Source organism: Notolepis coatsorum (genome assembly GCF_963971535.1).
Source record: "Notolepis coatsorum genome assembly, chromosome: 3".
NCBI classification, from domain to species: domain Eukaryota; kingdom Metazoa; phylum Chordata; class Actinopteri; order Aulopiformes; family Paralepididae; genus Notolepis; species Notolepis coatsorum.
In genome coordinates, this window is record NC_140167.1 from 156,387,234 (window position 1) to 156,403,421 (window position 16,188).

The 16,188-nt window shown below is 44.3% G+C and overlaps 1 protein-coding gene across 1 annotated transcript in view; it reads left to right on the forward strand.

The window, feature by feature from the left end:
• fmnl2a (formin-like 2a) overlaps positions 1-16,188 on the forward strand; it is a 286,333-nt gene that overhangs the window by 265,275 nt on the left and 4,870 nt on the right. The window contains 7 exon segments of the mRNA XM_084310737.1: positions 29-97; positions 668-748; positions 840-969; positions 3,327-3,490; positions 4,490-4,591; positions 5,724-5,819; positions 6,132-6,258. Of these exon segments, the coding sequence (XP_084166863.1) occupies positions 29-97; positions 668-748; positions 840-969; positions 3,327-3,490; positions 4,490-4,591; positions 5,724-5,819; positions 6,132-6,258 (769 nt within the window).

Consider the following 16,188-nt stretch of genomic DNA (forward strand, 5'->3'; position numbering starts at 1 on the left):
TTGACATCTTCTCTTTGTGTCTCTACAGCAACTCCATGCGGTCATCGCAGCCTCCGTCTCCATCAAGTCGTCACAGAAGCTGAAGAAGATTCTAGAAGTACGTATCGCAGCATTTATGCTGTATAATGTGGATTTAGGGGAAATATATATTGAAATTCTAAATATTGCAATACAAGAAAACTTGACGATATGTATCGGGAAGCAGAAGAACGTATCGGCTCAATTTGATTATGTTTATAACAACGATAATATTAATGATGATGATGATGATGATGATGATGATAATAATAATAATAATAATGAATAACCTGAGTCTTGTTGGATGATCATAAAACACTTTAGTTTAAACCCTGAGTCTTCCTGTTGGATGATCATAAAACACTTTCGTTTAAAATCTGAGTCTTCCTGTTAGATGATCATAAAACACTTTAGTTTAAACCCTGAGTCTTCCTGTTGGATGATCATAAAACACTTTAGTTTAAAACCTGAGTCTTCCTGTTGGATGATCATAAAACACTTTAGTTTAAAACCTGAGTCTCCACAGTATTTTGCGCTGTGCTTGCAGTCTTTGTGTTCATCAACTCAACAGGGCAGGACACGCTCATCCTCCCATGTTGTGTGTGTTTGTTGTACATTTATTTTCTCTACTGTTCCGTTTGTCTTCCAGATCATCTTGGCTCTAGGGAACTACATGAACAGCAGTAAGAGAGGAGCAGTGTACGGCTTCAAGCTGCAGAGTTTAGACCTGGTGAGGATCTTTCTTCTGCCTAATTTATCATGTTTTCTTAAAGCTCTCTAGGACTTTCAGCATCTTTTACAAACCTCGTTATTTCTCACAGCTACTAGACACCAAGTCCACGGACCGGAAGTTGACGTTGTTGCACTACATCGCCAACGTCGTGAAGGAGAAATACCAGCAGGTGTCTCTCTTCTACAACGAGCTGCACTATGTGGAGAAGGCTGCGGCGGGTGAGTTATACAGTAAAAATACTGTGTACTTTACATTTCACTGTACACTGTGTACTGTACACGTCACTGTGTATACTTTACATTTCACTGTATACCTTGTATACTTTACACTTCACTGTACACTGTGTACTTTACACTTCACTGTACACCGTGTACTTTACACTTCACTGTGTATACTTTACATTTCACTGTATACCTTGTATACTTTACACTTCACTGTGCACTGTGTACTTTACACTTCACTGTACACTGTGTACTTTACACTTCACTGTGTACTTTACACTTCACTGTATACCTTGTGTACTTAACACTTCACTGTGTACTTTACACTTCACTGTATACCTTGTATACTTTACACTTCATTCTATACTGTATACTTTACACTTCACTCTGTACTGTGTACTTTACACTGTGTATACTTTACACTTCACTCTGTACTGTGTACTTTACACTCCACTGTGTGTACTTTACACTCCACTGTGTGTACTTTACACTCCACTGTGTATACTTTACACTCCACTGTGTATACTTTTCACTCCACTGTGTGTACTTTACACTCCACTGTGTATACTTTACACTCCACTGTGTGTACTTTACACTCCACTGTGTGTACTTTACACTCCACTGTGTATACTTTACACTCCACTGTGTATACATTACACTCCACTGTGTATACTTTACACTCCACTGTATACTTTACACTCCACTGTGTATACTTTACACTTCACTGTGTATACTTTACACTCCACTGTGTATACTTTACACTCCACTGTGTATACTTTACACTCCACTGTGTGTACTTTACACTTCACTCTGTACTGTGTACTTTACACTTCACTCTGTACTGTGTACTTTATACTTCACTGTGTATACTTTACACTTCATTCTATACTGTATACTTTACACTTCACTCTGTACTGTGTACTTTACACTGTGTATACTTTACACTTCACTCTGTACTGTGTACTTTACACTCCACTGTGTATACTTTACACTCCACTGTGTATACTTTACACTCCACTGTGTGTACTTTACACTCCACTGTGTATACTTTACACTCCACTGTGTGTACTTTACACTCCACTGTGTATACTTTACACTCAACTGTGTATAATTTACACTTCACTGTGTATACTTTACACTCCACTGTGTATACTTTACACTCCACTGTGTATACTTTACACTCCACTGTGTATACTTTACACTTCACTCTGTACTGTGTACTTTACACGTCACTCTGTACTGTGTACTTTACACTTCACTGTGTATACTTTACACTTCACTGTGTATATTTTAAACTTCACTGTGTGTGCACACGTGTCCCTCAGTGTTTCTGGGTGTGTATACTAATGTCCCTCCATCCCTCAGTGTCTCTGGGTGTGTATACTAACGTCCCTCAGTCTCTGGGTGTGTATACTAACGTCCCTCAGTCTCTGGGTGTGTATACTAACGTCCCTCAGTCTCTGGGTGTGTATACTAACGTCCCTCAGTGTCTCTGGGTGTGTATACTAATGTCCCTCCATCCCTCAGTGTCTCTGGGTGTGTATACTAACGTCCCTCAGTCTCTGGGTGTGTATACTAACGTCCCTCAGTCTCTGGGTGTGTATACTAACGTCCCTCAGTGTCTCTGGGTGTGTATACTAACGTCCCTCAGTCTCTGGGTGTGTATACTAACGTCCCTCAGTGTCTCTGGGTGTGTATACTAACGTCCCTCAGTCTCTGGGTGTGTATACTAACGTCCCTCAGTCTCTGGGTGTGTATACTAACGTCCCTCAGCGTCTCTGGGTGTGTATACTAACTAGTGGTGGGGGAAAATATCGATACATAGTAGTATCGCGATACTTTGCTTGGCGATACTGTATCGATACAAAGACGCCAAGTATCGATATTTTATTATTTATAAATAATAATAATATATATATATTTTTTTTTTGTATAAGGAAGTTGCATTGTTCATTTCAATACCTATAATAGTACACACACATGCATATGTGTGCATTCAGTTAAGTTGGAATATGACTGTAATACAAACAGTTCAGTTTGTCAGGTACATGCAACACAGATTACAGTGTTGACATCTGTCTGCTTGAGAAAATCCCATTTGCTGCAATAAAAATTATGAAGTGAGATGAACGGACTGAAAACTTTATTTTATTAGATAAAACATGTTGACAAAGTTTTACTTTGCAGTTGAAAAATTGTAATAAATCGCAATATTAATATCGCAATACTATATATTACTAATATATTTTGAATCGCAATACTATCGTATCGTGACTTAAGTATCGTGATAATATCGTATCGTGAGGCCTCTGGTGATTCCCACCCCTAATACTAACGTCCCTCCGACCCTCCAGTGTCTCTGGACAACGTGCTGCTGGACGTGAAGGAGCTGCAGCGAGGCCTGGAGCTGACCAGGAGGGAGTACAGCATGCACGGCCACAACACCATGCTCAAGGACTTCATCACCCACAACGAGTCCAAGCTCAAGAAGCTGCAGGAGGACGCCAAGATAGCTCAGGTAGCTCCTGGTCCTGGTCCGTGTGTGTGTGGGTGGTACTACTGTAGTGTTTCTCTCTGTGGTTGTTTGCGTCCAATGTTGGCAGTTCATATTTAACAAGCGTGAATTGGCACAATAGCTGCAACCTTTCTGCGATAGGCCGCTGCCATGCCCCCTTTTAGCCAATAGGCATGAACACACACACACACACACACACACACACACACACACACACACACACACACACACACACACACACACACACACACTTGACCTCCATGCCCAATTTAATATAAGATATTCCCTTATTGATCCCCTTGGGGGAAATGTCAGCCTACTAGGGCGAAACCAGTGGCCACTAGATTATCTATTTATCACCACCATACATCGACACATTGTGAACAACTGTATCTATTTATCACCACCGTACATCAGCACATTGTGAACAACTGTATCTATTTATCACCACCATACATCGACACATTGTGAACAACTGTATCTATTTATCACCACCGTACATCAACACATTGTGAACAACTATCTATTTATCACCACCGTACATCAGCACATTGTGAACAACTGTATCTATTTATCACCACCGTACATCAGCACATTGTGAACAACTGTATCTATTTATCACCACCATACATCAACACATTGTAAACAACTGTATCTATTTATCACCACCGTACATCAACACATTGTGAACAACTATCTATTTATCACCACCGTACATCAGCACATTGTGAACAACTATCTATTTATCACCACCGTACATCAGCACATTGTGAACAACTGTATCTATTTATCACCACCATACATCAACACATTGTAAACAACTGTATCTATTTATCACCACCGTACATCAACACATTGTGAACAACTATCTATTTATCACCACCGTACATCAACACATTGTGAACAACTATCTATTTATCACCACCGTACATCGACACATTGTATCGGAGGTGATGATCATCTAAGTTAATAAAGTATTTTGTGGTTCTGTGTCGTCGACAGGATGCGTTTGAGGAGGCGGTGAAGTTCTTTGGGGAGAATTCGAAAAGCACTCCTCCCTCCGTCTTCTTCCCTGTGTTTGTTCGCTTCATCAAGGCCTACAGGGTGAGACAGCTGCTGCCTATCACACCATACATACATCATACACACATCATATACATCATATACACATCATACACACATCATATGCTAAATTTATTGTATTGCACTGCACACTTTTTAGAACTGTATACTAATCTTTATTTTAGTCATCTTATTTTATTGATACATTTTGATGTTTACATGTACATTTTATTCTATGCAAAATGTATTGTATTTTTATTCTTGGAAGCTGCTATGGTCGAGGGATCACAATAAGTAGATTTTCACTCTTCTTGCTGAAATAAGTGACAATAAAGGAATCTGAATCTGAATATACATCATATACTCATCATACACATCATATATCATATACACCTCATACACACATCATATACACACACATACACACATAATACACACACACACAGAATAACTCCACAGAAACAAGCACATACACAAATGCACACACATTAATTTCACATGAACACACTGGACAGCTGTGGGCCTCAGCTCACTGTGTCTCAAGCCTCTGGGGACGACAGCTTGAGGCTATATGGCTGGGAGGAATCCCTCTGGTGTGTGTGTGTGTGTGTGTGTGTGTGTGTGTGTGTGTGTGTGTGTGTGTGTGTGTGTGTGTGTGCGCGCGCGTGCCCTATGTATGGCTAAACAGGATTGTGTTCCCTCTGTGATAATCAAATGTGCTGTTAAACCATGTGCACCAATAAGATTGTGGTTTTTTTGCTTGTTTTGTCTGTCTATGTCTGTTTGTGTGTGTGCATGTATTGTTTGTTTGTTTGTTTGTGTGTGTGTGTGTGTATTTGTGTGTATTTGTGTGTATTCTGTCTGTGTGTGTGTCTCTCTGTGTGTGTGTCTCTCTCTCTCTCTGTGTCTCTGTGTGTGTGTGTGTGTGTGTCTCTCTCTCTCTGTATGTGTGTGTCCCTTTGAGCCAGGGTCGTAACTGTGTGTGTGTGTGTGTGTGTGTGTGTGTGTGTGTGTGTGTGTGTGTGTGTGTGTGTGTGTGTGTGTGTGTGTGTGTGTGTGTGTGTGTGTGTGTGTGTGTGTGTGTGTGTGTGTGTGTGTGTGTGTGTGTGTGTGTGTGTGTGTGTGTGTGTGTGTGTGTGTGTGTGTGTGTGTGTGTGTGTGTGTGTGTGTGTAGCAAGCGGAGGAGGACAACGAGCAGAGGAAGAGACAGGAACAGATGATGATGGAGAAACTTCTGGAACAGGAAGCCATGATGGAACAAGACCAGAAGGTGAAGTCTCTCTTTCTCTCTCGCTCTCTCTCACACATCACACATCACACATCACACACTACATCACGTCAGGGTCACCAGTAACGGTACTTAAATGGTCCAATTAGCACTCACTCTATGTACACACACACAAAGATAGAAGGAGCTGTGAACATTTATTTTGTAGAATATTTTAAGAATGATGGACCAGATGACTTATGACCTGTTAAAACATATTCAGTCACGTGTCCCAAAACTCACATCAACGTGTGTCTCTGTGTGCATCTCTGTGTGTGTGTCTCTGTTTGTGTGTGTATGTCTGTGTGTCTCCAGTCTCCGTCTAACAAGAACAAGCAGCGTCAGCAGCAGGAGCTGATCCAGGAGCTGCGGAAGAAACAGGTGAAGGACAGCAGACACGTCTACGAAGGAAAAGATGGAGCGATAGAGGACATCATCACTGGTAAACATCACTATATACTGTTACACATCATCACTGGTAAACATCACTATATACTGTTACACATCATCACTGGTAAACATCACTATATACTGTTACACAGCATCACTGGTAAACATCACTATATACTGTTACACATCATCACTGGTAAACATCACTATATACTGTTACACACCATCACTGGTAAACATCACTATATACTGTTACACACCATCACTGGTAAACATCACTATATACTGTTACACACCATCACTGGTAAACATCACTATATACTGTTACACATCATCACTGGTAAACATCTCAGCCTGCGCTGGAGACTGTACATACATATGCTGTATATATCACATCCTGTATATCATCATCATCATGTACATACAACATACACATCCTATACATACACATCATGTACATACAACGTACACATCCTATACATACACATCATGTACATACAACATACACATCCTATACATACACATCATGTACATACAACGTACACATCCTATACATACAACATACACATCCTATACATACAACTAGGGATGCCCCGATCACGTTTTTTGCCACCGATACCGATCACCGATCGTCGTGAGCCATATCGGCCGATACCGATCCGATACCGATCGTTTTTGATTAAAAGAAATTTAAAAAATATATATATTTTTTTTCTTTTTTTATAAAATATATATATTATATAATTAGACTTGTACTTGTATTATCTGCGAGACATCGCCACCACGCAACAAGCTCCACTGTCTGTGTGTACTCTAGTAGCCTCCAGCTACGGCCAGGATTCTCCGGAGCTGCAGCTGGACCTATACTCGAGTAGCCTCGAGCTACGGCCAGGATTCTCCGGCGCTGCACCTGGACCCTATTGGTATAACGTTACTTAACTGTGCTCAGCAAGCCCTCAGCTCGAATACGCATCGAATCAGTGTTATAAGACATTGATATCAGGAGCCATCTGTAGCTACTGCTAGCCGGATATATAACGTATATATAACGCCTCAGTGAATTATTTAGTTCAATGGGACATTTCGTTTTGAACAGTGAACTAACTTGCGCTAACGTGAGCTAACAGCTAACAGCTAACAGGTATCATACACATCTCTACTATACTTGCTGGAGCGTTTGTTGATATCAGGAGCTATCGGTAGCTGGCCGGCTAGATACCGTTCGGTTAGACAATGCCTCATCATATATTAAACTAAAAGTGAATAGTTGACTGGGTCATTTTGTAACGGTAGCTAAGCTAACGTTAGCTCAGGGAGACGCCGTCCTCCCGTGTCCCGTCCCACTAGACTAGAGTAGACCCGTGTTTACATGCGCGCGGGAGGGGCTGGAGGGATGAGCAGACGCCGCACAGCTCCCGGTGTCTGAGACAGAACTCAGCGACAGCGAGTGAGATCGGGTTTGACGATCGGCGAAAATAAAGCATTATCACCGATCGCATATTTATACTGATTATCGGCCGATAACGATCGGTGGCCGATCGATCGGGGCATCCCTACATACAACATATATATTGTACATACAACAGACACACACACACACACAAACAAGCATGCAGGTCTTGTAGGGTCATTAACACCTAAACCACTAACAAGAACGTCAGCTCTGTAAATAATACGACTGTCAGGTGATGATCTGTATTTAACATGAATGATGAACAAAGCTCAATGTGATGTCTGTGATGATCATTGCTTATCTTATCTGATCTGCTTGTCATGCTTTTAACAACAAACTGTACTGTATAGTACAACAGGGGGCCGGCCTATGTCTACTGCCTGCAACACTGGATTGATTTGTATCATTAAAATACACTATACTTCCACTCCACAGTGGGCCCTGGAGCCTCAGGCAGGAGAGAACACATGTTTTATTTAGTGAGCAGCGGTGGGACGGGCCTCTAAGGGGCTGTGAACGTGTTGCTGGAGGTAGACACCTCAGGGGCAATTGAATTCCTCCCTGAGCCAGTAAGAGACCTGGAAGGTCTCTGTAACAGTAAAACACGGTTATACCCTCACAGACAAAGCCAGCAATAAAATACTAGTCTAGTAAAACTTCATCACAAAATGTTGTTATTGATAATACAGCACAGAAATAGCCGTGGCCTCAGCTCACTGGCAGCCTCCAATCACAGATCACGACCCGCTAGAATGTGACTGCAAGGCCCTCCAATCACAGATCACGACCCGCTAGAATGTGACTGCAAGGCCCTCCAATCACAGATCACGACCCGCTAGAATGTGACTGCAAGGCCCTCCAATCACAGATCATGACCCGCTAGAATGTAACTGCAAGGCCCTCCAATCACAGATCACAACCCGCTAGAATGGAACTGCAAGGCCCTCCAATCACGGATCACAACACGCTAGAATGTAACTGCAAGGCCCTCCAATCACAGATCACAACCCGCTAGAATGTGACTGCAAGGCCCTCCAATCACAGATCATGACCCGCTAGAATGTAACTGCAAGGCCCTCCAATCACAGATCACAACCCGCTAGAATGGAACTGCGGGGGGAGCTCCCGTAGCTCACCGCATATCTCGGCGCTATTTCTGCATCGGGGAAAACCGTGCTCGTCACGGATCTGGGGGACACGAGTTCGATTCCCGGACCCGCCGTCATTTCTCAGAATGTCTTCCCCTGCTCTACATCCCATTTCAACCTGTTTCTGTCGGTCATGCTTGACCAGAAAAGCGATAAACGCTAAAAAATAAAGTTTAAAAAAAAAAAAAAAAAAAAAGAATGGAACTGCGAGGCCCTCCAATCACAGATCACAACCCGCTAGAATGTATGTGCAAGGCCCTCCTCCAATCACAGATCACAACCCGCTAGAATGTAACTGCAAGGCCCTCCAATCACAGATCACAACCCGCTAGAATGTAACTGCAAGGCCCTCCAATCACAGATCACAACTCGCTAGAATGGAACTGCGAGGCCCTCCTCCAATCACAGATCACAACCCGCTAGAATGTAAGTGCAAGGCCCTCCTCCAATCACAGATCACAACCCGTTAGAATGTAACTGCTGCGAGGCCCTCCAATCACAGATCACAACCCGCTAGAATTGAACTGCAAGGCCCTCCTCCAATCACAGATCACAACCCGCTAGAATGTAACTGAGGCCCTCCTCCAATCACAGATCACAACCTGCTAACTCTGAACACTCTGTGTAGCCATGTCGCTCTGCCTCTCGACGCCGTCCGTAAGGTCTTGTTCTGCTAACCGGTGCTAAACCCTCCTCCCTGTAGGAGTCTTGCTTCCTCTTAACGCTGTGTGTGTCTCTGTGGCTGTTGTTGTCTTGTTTGTTTCTTGTTGTTCTTCAGTGCTGAAGACGGTTCCCTTCACCGCGCGAACCGCCAAGCGCGGCTCTCGGTTCTTCTGCGAGCCGGGCCTCAGTGACGAGTTCCATTACTAAAAGCTTATAGAACTCTCTCTCTTATGAAAGGTTGCTGGAATACATCGTCCTCTTCCTCATTCTTCCTCCTCCTCTCTCTTTCTCCTCCACATCCTCCTCCCGTGTGCTCCCTCTCTCCTCACAAGTCTTCACTGTGTGTGTGTGTGTGCACCTGATCCAGCCCCATCATGGTTATGGAGACAATCATATTGTGTGTGTGTGTCAGTGTTGTAGTCGAGTCACTAAATCTCGAGTCCGAGTCGAGTCTCGAGTCCCCAGTGTTCAAGTCCAAGTCACCAAAGAAGAGCCCGAGTCGAGTCCCCATTAACTCATTCCCTGCCAACAACGTTTTTATACGTGATTGGGCGACAACCGTTGAACGCCAACCACGTATATATGATATTTGGTCCGTTTTCCTTTTTTCGATTTTTATATTCTATTCAATGTCACGGACCTGTATGTTGCCGTTAAAAGGCATACTGGGATCCCGAGGGTGCAGTACCGGCTAGATCCTGCCAGGTGGCAGTATCGAGAGTGCAGTAAACCCTGTTCCAGGCCCTGCGTTACACTCAAATGTCTCCGGGCGCTATATTTAGACGGAGCCGAGTGAATCGCTTCATCCGACCACTTCGAAACGCATCTGGCACACTCGATCCATAAGTTGTGCCAAATTATGTCCGGGACCAGATGGACACAAATACTGGAAATCGCGATCAGACAATTGGAATATTCTTTTTGGAATACCCCTGACCAGAGGTAAGGACTATCTGACATCAATTTCAGCTTGATCCAACAATGTTTTGATATCGATCCAGCTGATCGGCTTCTGTAGTGTTCAACACAAATGCCGTTACTGGCCATCAAAGCATACAAAAAATGATGAAACATAATACTATAACGTTTCATGAATTATCCCGGATCACTCCTAAACTATACGCACAAACGTATGCATCTTTTTTTTAGCTCTACAAACAAGGTGACGCACTCCTATCTTTAAAGCGTGGCATAGCTACAATGGGACCCGGCTAATCCCTGGCTCTGAATGAGGTAACCTAGTCAGAGTCCGAGTCATCAAGGTTGAGTCCAGTCCACTCTGGCATACAAATAAAGAAAGGTCTACATTAACACATTCTGCGCCAAGAACGAGTTAACTCGTTATTGCCCGCCAATCGAATAACGCCAACAACGAGTTAACTCGTTTTTATGATCGTTATTTGTTTTATTCGCTATATCTATTCATAATTCATGGCTGCAGCCTCTGCAGACCCTAGTGAACCCTAGCGCGGTTCAAGCAACATTTCATGTATACATGAGGAGACATAATACCAATAATCTAGCATTGATTTCAGGATTAGATAATCAGCCGAAAAATTACAACATGATAACTGGATTACACTAAAATGCCTTTTTCTCGTCTTTTCCTGGAATTACTCAGAATCACTCAAACTATACTCATATTCAAAACGGTATAAAACGGAAATGTACGGATGAAAAAACAATCTGTTTTTTGCATGTTGACCAGAAGCAACTCACTGACAGTCTACGGCGTTATTAGATCCATATCTATAATATAAAATATAGTTTTAGGACTCGCAAGTTTGGCATTCTAAAACTATATCCATTGAATAACGCACTGGCGCTGAAGGCCATCAGCGCCCCCTGCTGCTGGCGTCCAATGTGTTAAACATAAATAACACAGCGGTCACCATTTCAATTACTTTGTGACACAATAGCCAAACAAATGCACCACTAGCCATCAATATCTTATGCCGAACAAGTCAGAATCCGAATGCAGTCAATGCTCGAGTCCAAGTCCGAGTCATCAGTGCTTAAGTCCAAGTCGAGTCACGAGTCCTGAAAATCAGTCCCGGACTCGAGTACTACAACACTGGTGTGTGTGTGTGTGTGTGTACGTGCGTCCTCCCCTCTAAGCATGAGGAGGTGGGAGTGGGTTCCTGTTGGAGGTGGGACCACTGATCTTATCTCTCCCTCTCACCTGCATGAGATGTGTTTTTCATCATCACGTTGCGTGTTCTTCATCATCACTGTTATGTGTTTTTCATCATCACCGTTGCGTGTTCTTCATCATCACTGTTATGTGTTTTTCATCATCACCATTGTGTGTGTTGTGTGAATCAACCACAGCAAACCATAATGTCACAGAGTGAAAACAGAGGTCACGCAGAGTAATCGGAGAATCTATGTTTACCCTTGAGACACATTGAGGAAGGTTGACAGGCGCCATCTAGTGGTGGAAAAGTCAATAGCACCGTTTAATTCATGGAACAGTGGAGGCTTTTCTGACGCTGTTGAGACACTATGTTGCACTTTCTGTCAAGAGAACAGTTAGTTTAGGGACAATTAGTTGTAGCTTGAAGCATCATCTCTAGTTTATTTATATATTATACTGATTCCTGCAGGTTAACCCATTCATTGCCGGAGCTTATATCCATCCTTGTAGCCTCTCTGCCAGCTCTATTTGTCTATGGAGATGTTCACCTTCTTTGCAGGGCTATAACTTTTTAAATTGTATTGCTAAATTGACATTACTATGGCCCATTCAACATCAATTATCTATCGTTCAGGATGTAGGAACGTTTAACTTTTTCATTCACACATTCATACAATAATACGGTCTAGAGTATAAATATGTTTTTATCGTTTTCTGCAGTATTTCATAGAACGTGAGATATAGCCATAAATGCATATATTAGATCATCAAATGCAGTTTGCTACCGATCGACGCCAGATAAAAAATGTCAACTGTACACGGTCCTAGACGTGTTGACTGATCATCTGCGGTTGACCGGAGGGGGGGGGGGGTCGTTTATAATTCAATGGCCGACGTTAAATGATTTATGTAGTATGGGTGATATATAGATCAGAGCAGTTTGTATCGAAAATGGTAAAGAAAAACGCTGAAACTCACCCCAGTCTCCTCTTACCATTGGGTGATGAGCGTGGAGCAAAAAGATCGCTATTATGGGATGTTGATCTAGGTGATCCAGTTCCGGTTTGTATAATACTAATACACGTCCAATCATGTTGTTTATTGAGTTATGGCAACGGATCGATATGCACGGTGTCTGGATAGAGTCCCGCAAGCGATAGCGAGTGGCCGGACAGAATAGGGGACGGACTAAGCACTTCCGGCGTTACAGAGTTGAGCGGAGTCCTACAACACCAGCAAAGACTCCGTGGGTGAAATGTGAATACCATGACGAAAATATGAAATATTGATCTCAAAGACGCTGTAAGACGTCATTGGCAGATTACGCATGGCGGAGAATGACGTCTTAACACGTCATCGGCGGAGAAAGGGTTAATGGTGGAAGAGACTGTGACATTATACTTGCTTTTCTTTGTCAATGAAAACTGTTTGTATGTTCATCATGTATATCACCATTGTCCTTGCATGCCAATTGCTCCCCCCCCCCCCCCATGCCCGCTCCATACCCACAATGCATCCCTGTTCTCCCAGCTGTCCTGACCTTGTGCTCGGCTCTGCCACCTGCTGATAGGTCACCCTCCTGTCATGTGGACACCGCGGTCACATTCACTAACGTGTTGCATGGCATGTTTTATCTTCAGTACCGTTTTGCCTTTTTTGAAAAGTGCCATTTTCTTGACGTGTGCCACTAACATACAGCCGCCAGGTGCATTCACTGAATCAACGTCAATTTATAGGGGTACCTTTCAGGAAATGGTTTGTAATCATCAGTGTGTACCTGGCTGCATGCATGCTTCATATTTTTTTTTTTTTTTTTTTAAGATCCTATTCAACCTTAATTCTATTCTGTGTTTGGAAACATGTGTTTTTTGGTTTGTAATTCTTCTATAAAGTGTGAAATGGGTCCCCTGCTGGTAGCCACTCTGCAGAGCAGTCTGGGTTTAGAGACAGAACTAGAAAAGCTTTGATCCTTCCTCTCTCTCTCCCTCTCTCTCTCCCTGTCTCTCTCTCTCCCTCCCTGTCTCTCTCTCTCCCTGTCTCTCTCTCTCTCCCTCCCTGTCTCCCTCTCTCCCCCTGTCTCTCTCCAGCTCTCTCTCTCCATGTCTCTCTCTCTCTCCTTCCCTCTCTCTCTCCATCTCTCTCCCCCCTGGCCTTTCCCCTGTGCCAGCTGTATCATTTAACAGCCTCCAGCCCTGCCACCTCTCCTGCCCTCGTCTGTCTCTCTCTGTTCTGTCCTGGCGTTGCCTTAGCAGCCTCTGCCTCTTGCCTGCCCCCCCCCCCCCCCCCCCCTGCCAGGCCAAACCGCCTCTCCTCTCTCCCCTAACCCCTGGTCACTGTGCCTCTGTCCTTTTTCTAACCTCCGTTTTGTCTTCTCTTCGTCTAGCCTTAAAGAAGAATAATATTACTAAATGTCCCAATGTCTACTCCAGGGTAAGGAACTCCTCCAGTAACACCGTGTGGTGATGGATGTGTCCCAGACCTGGCAAGCTGCTCCTTATGACCCTCCCTCCCTCCCTCCTCCTCCTGTCCTCTCCTCCCTCCTCCCCCTGTCCTCTCCTCCCTCCTCCTGTCCTCTCCTCCTCCTGTCCTCTCCTCCCTCCTCTTCCTGTCCTCTCCTCTCTCTTCCTGTCCTCTCCCCCTCCTCTTCCTGTCCTCTCCTCCTCCTGTCCTCTCCCCCTCCTCTTCCTGTCCTCTCCTCCCTCCCCGTCCTCTCCTCCCTCTTCCTGTCCTCTCCTCCTTCCCCGTCCTCTCCTCCCTCCTCCTCCTGTCCTCTCCTCCCTCCTCTTCCTGTCCTCTCCTCTCTCTTCCTGTCCTCTCCCCCTCCTATTCCTGTCATCTCCTCCCTCCTCCTGTCCTCTCCTCCATCGTCCTCTCTTCCCGTCCTCTCCTCCCTCCTCCTCCTGTCCTCTCCTCCTCTTCCTGTCCTCTCCTCTCTCTTCCTGTCCTCTCCCCCTCCTATTCCTGTCCTCTCCTCCCTCCTCCTGTCCTCTCCTCCATCGTCCTCTCTTCCTGTCCTCTCCTCCCTCCTCCTGTCCTCTCCTCCCTCCCCGTCCTCTCCTCTCTCTTCCTGTCATCTCCTCCCTCCCCCTGTCCTCTCCTCCCACTGTGGGCAGTCAGTTTATACTCCTCTTCCTCTCCTCCTCAGTTTACTCCTCTTCCTCCTTCCGTCTCTTCTTCCTTCACCTCCTCTCTACCCTCTTATAAACATCTTCCATCACCTCCTTTCTACCCTCTTATAAACACCTTCCATCACCTCCTCTCTACCCTCTTATAAACATCTTCCATCACCTCCTCTTATAAACATCTTCCATCACCTCCTCTTATAAACAACTCCCTTCACCTCCTCTCTACCCTCTTATAAACATCTTCACCTCCTCTCTACCCTCTTATAAACACCTTCCTTCACCTCCTCTTATAAACACCTTCACCTCCTCCTCTCTACCCTCTTATAAACATCTTCCATCACCTCCTCTTATAAACACCTTCACCTCCTCCTCTCTACCCTCTTATAAACATCTTCCATCACCTCCTCTTATAAACATCTTCCATCACCTCCTCTTATAAACATCTTCCATCACCTCCTCCTCTCTACCCTCTTATAAACATCTTCCACCTCCTCCTCTCTACCCTCTTATAAACATCTTCCCTCATCTCCTCCTCTTATAAACATCTCCCTTCACCTCCTCTCTACCCTCTTCTAAACATCTCCCTTTACCTCCTCTCTACCCTCTTATAAACATCTCCCTTCACCTCCTCCTCTCTACCCTCTTATAAACATCTCCCTTCACCTCCTCTCTACCCTCTTATAAACATCTTCACCTCCTCTCTACCCTCTTATAAACATCTTCACCTCCTCTCTACCCTCTTATAAACATCTCCCTTCACCACCTCTCTACCCTCTTATAAACATCTCCCTTCACCTCCTCTCTACCCTCTTATAAACATCTCCCTTCACCTCCTCTCTACCCTCTTATAAATACATTCACCTCCTCTCTACCCTCTTATAAATACATTCACCTCCTCTCTACCCTCTTATAAACATCTTCCATCTCCTCCTCTCTACCCTCTTATAAACACCTTCCATCTCCTCTACCCTCTTATAAACATCTTCCATCTCCTCCTCCTCTACCCTCTTATAAACATCTTCCTTCACCTCCTCCTCTCTACCCTCTTATAAACATCTTCCCTCACCTCTCTACCCCCTTTAAACATCTTCCATCACCTCCTCTTATAAACATCTTCCATCACCTCCTCTTTTTTTTTGATCCACTTTTTTTTCCCATTTTCTATATATTTTCTCCCATCCCAATTTTCGTATCATCCAATTCAACCCTCCCCTGTCACGAACGCTGTTTCTTGCCTCCCACAAGCCGGCTGCAATGTGGACTAAGTCATACATAGCACAAGTCCCCTCCGGTACTTGAGGTAACAGCAGTCGCATCTTTTCACCTGCGCAGCTCGATCTCTCAGTGGCGAGGAGTAACGCGTGGGAGGCTCACACTGCCCCCAACACTTCCTGATTCTACTGCGCAGGCGCACCAACCGACCTGTAGGAGTCGCTGTCCACAACGCCCGATCCCC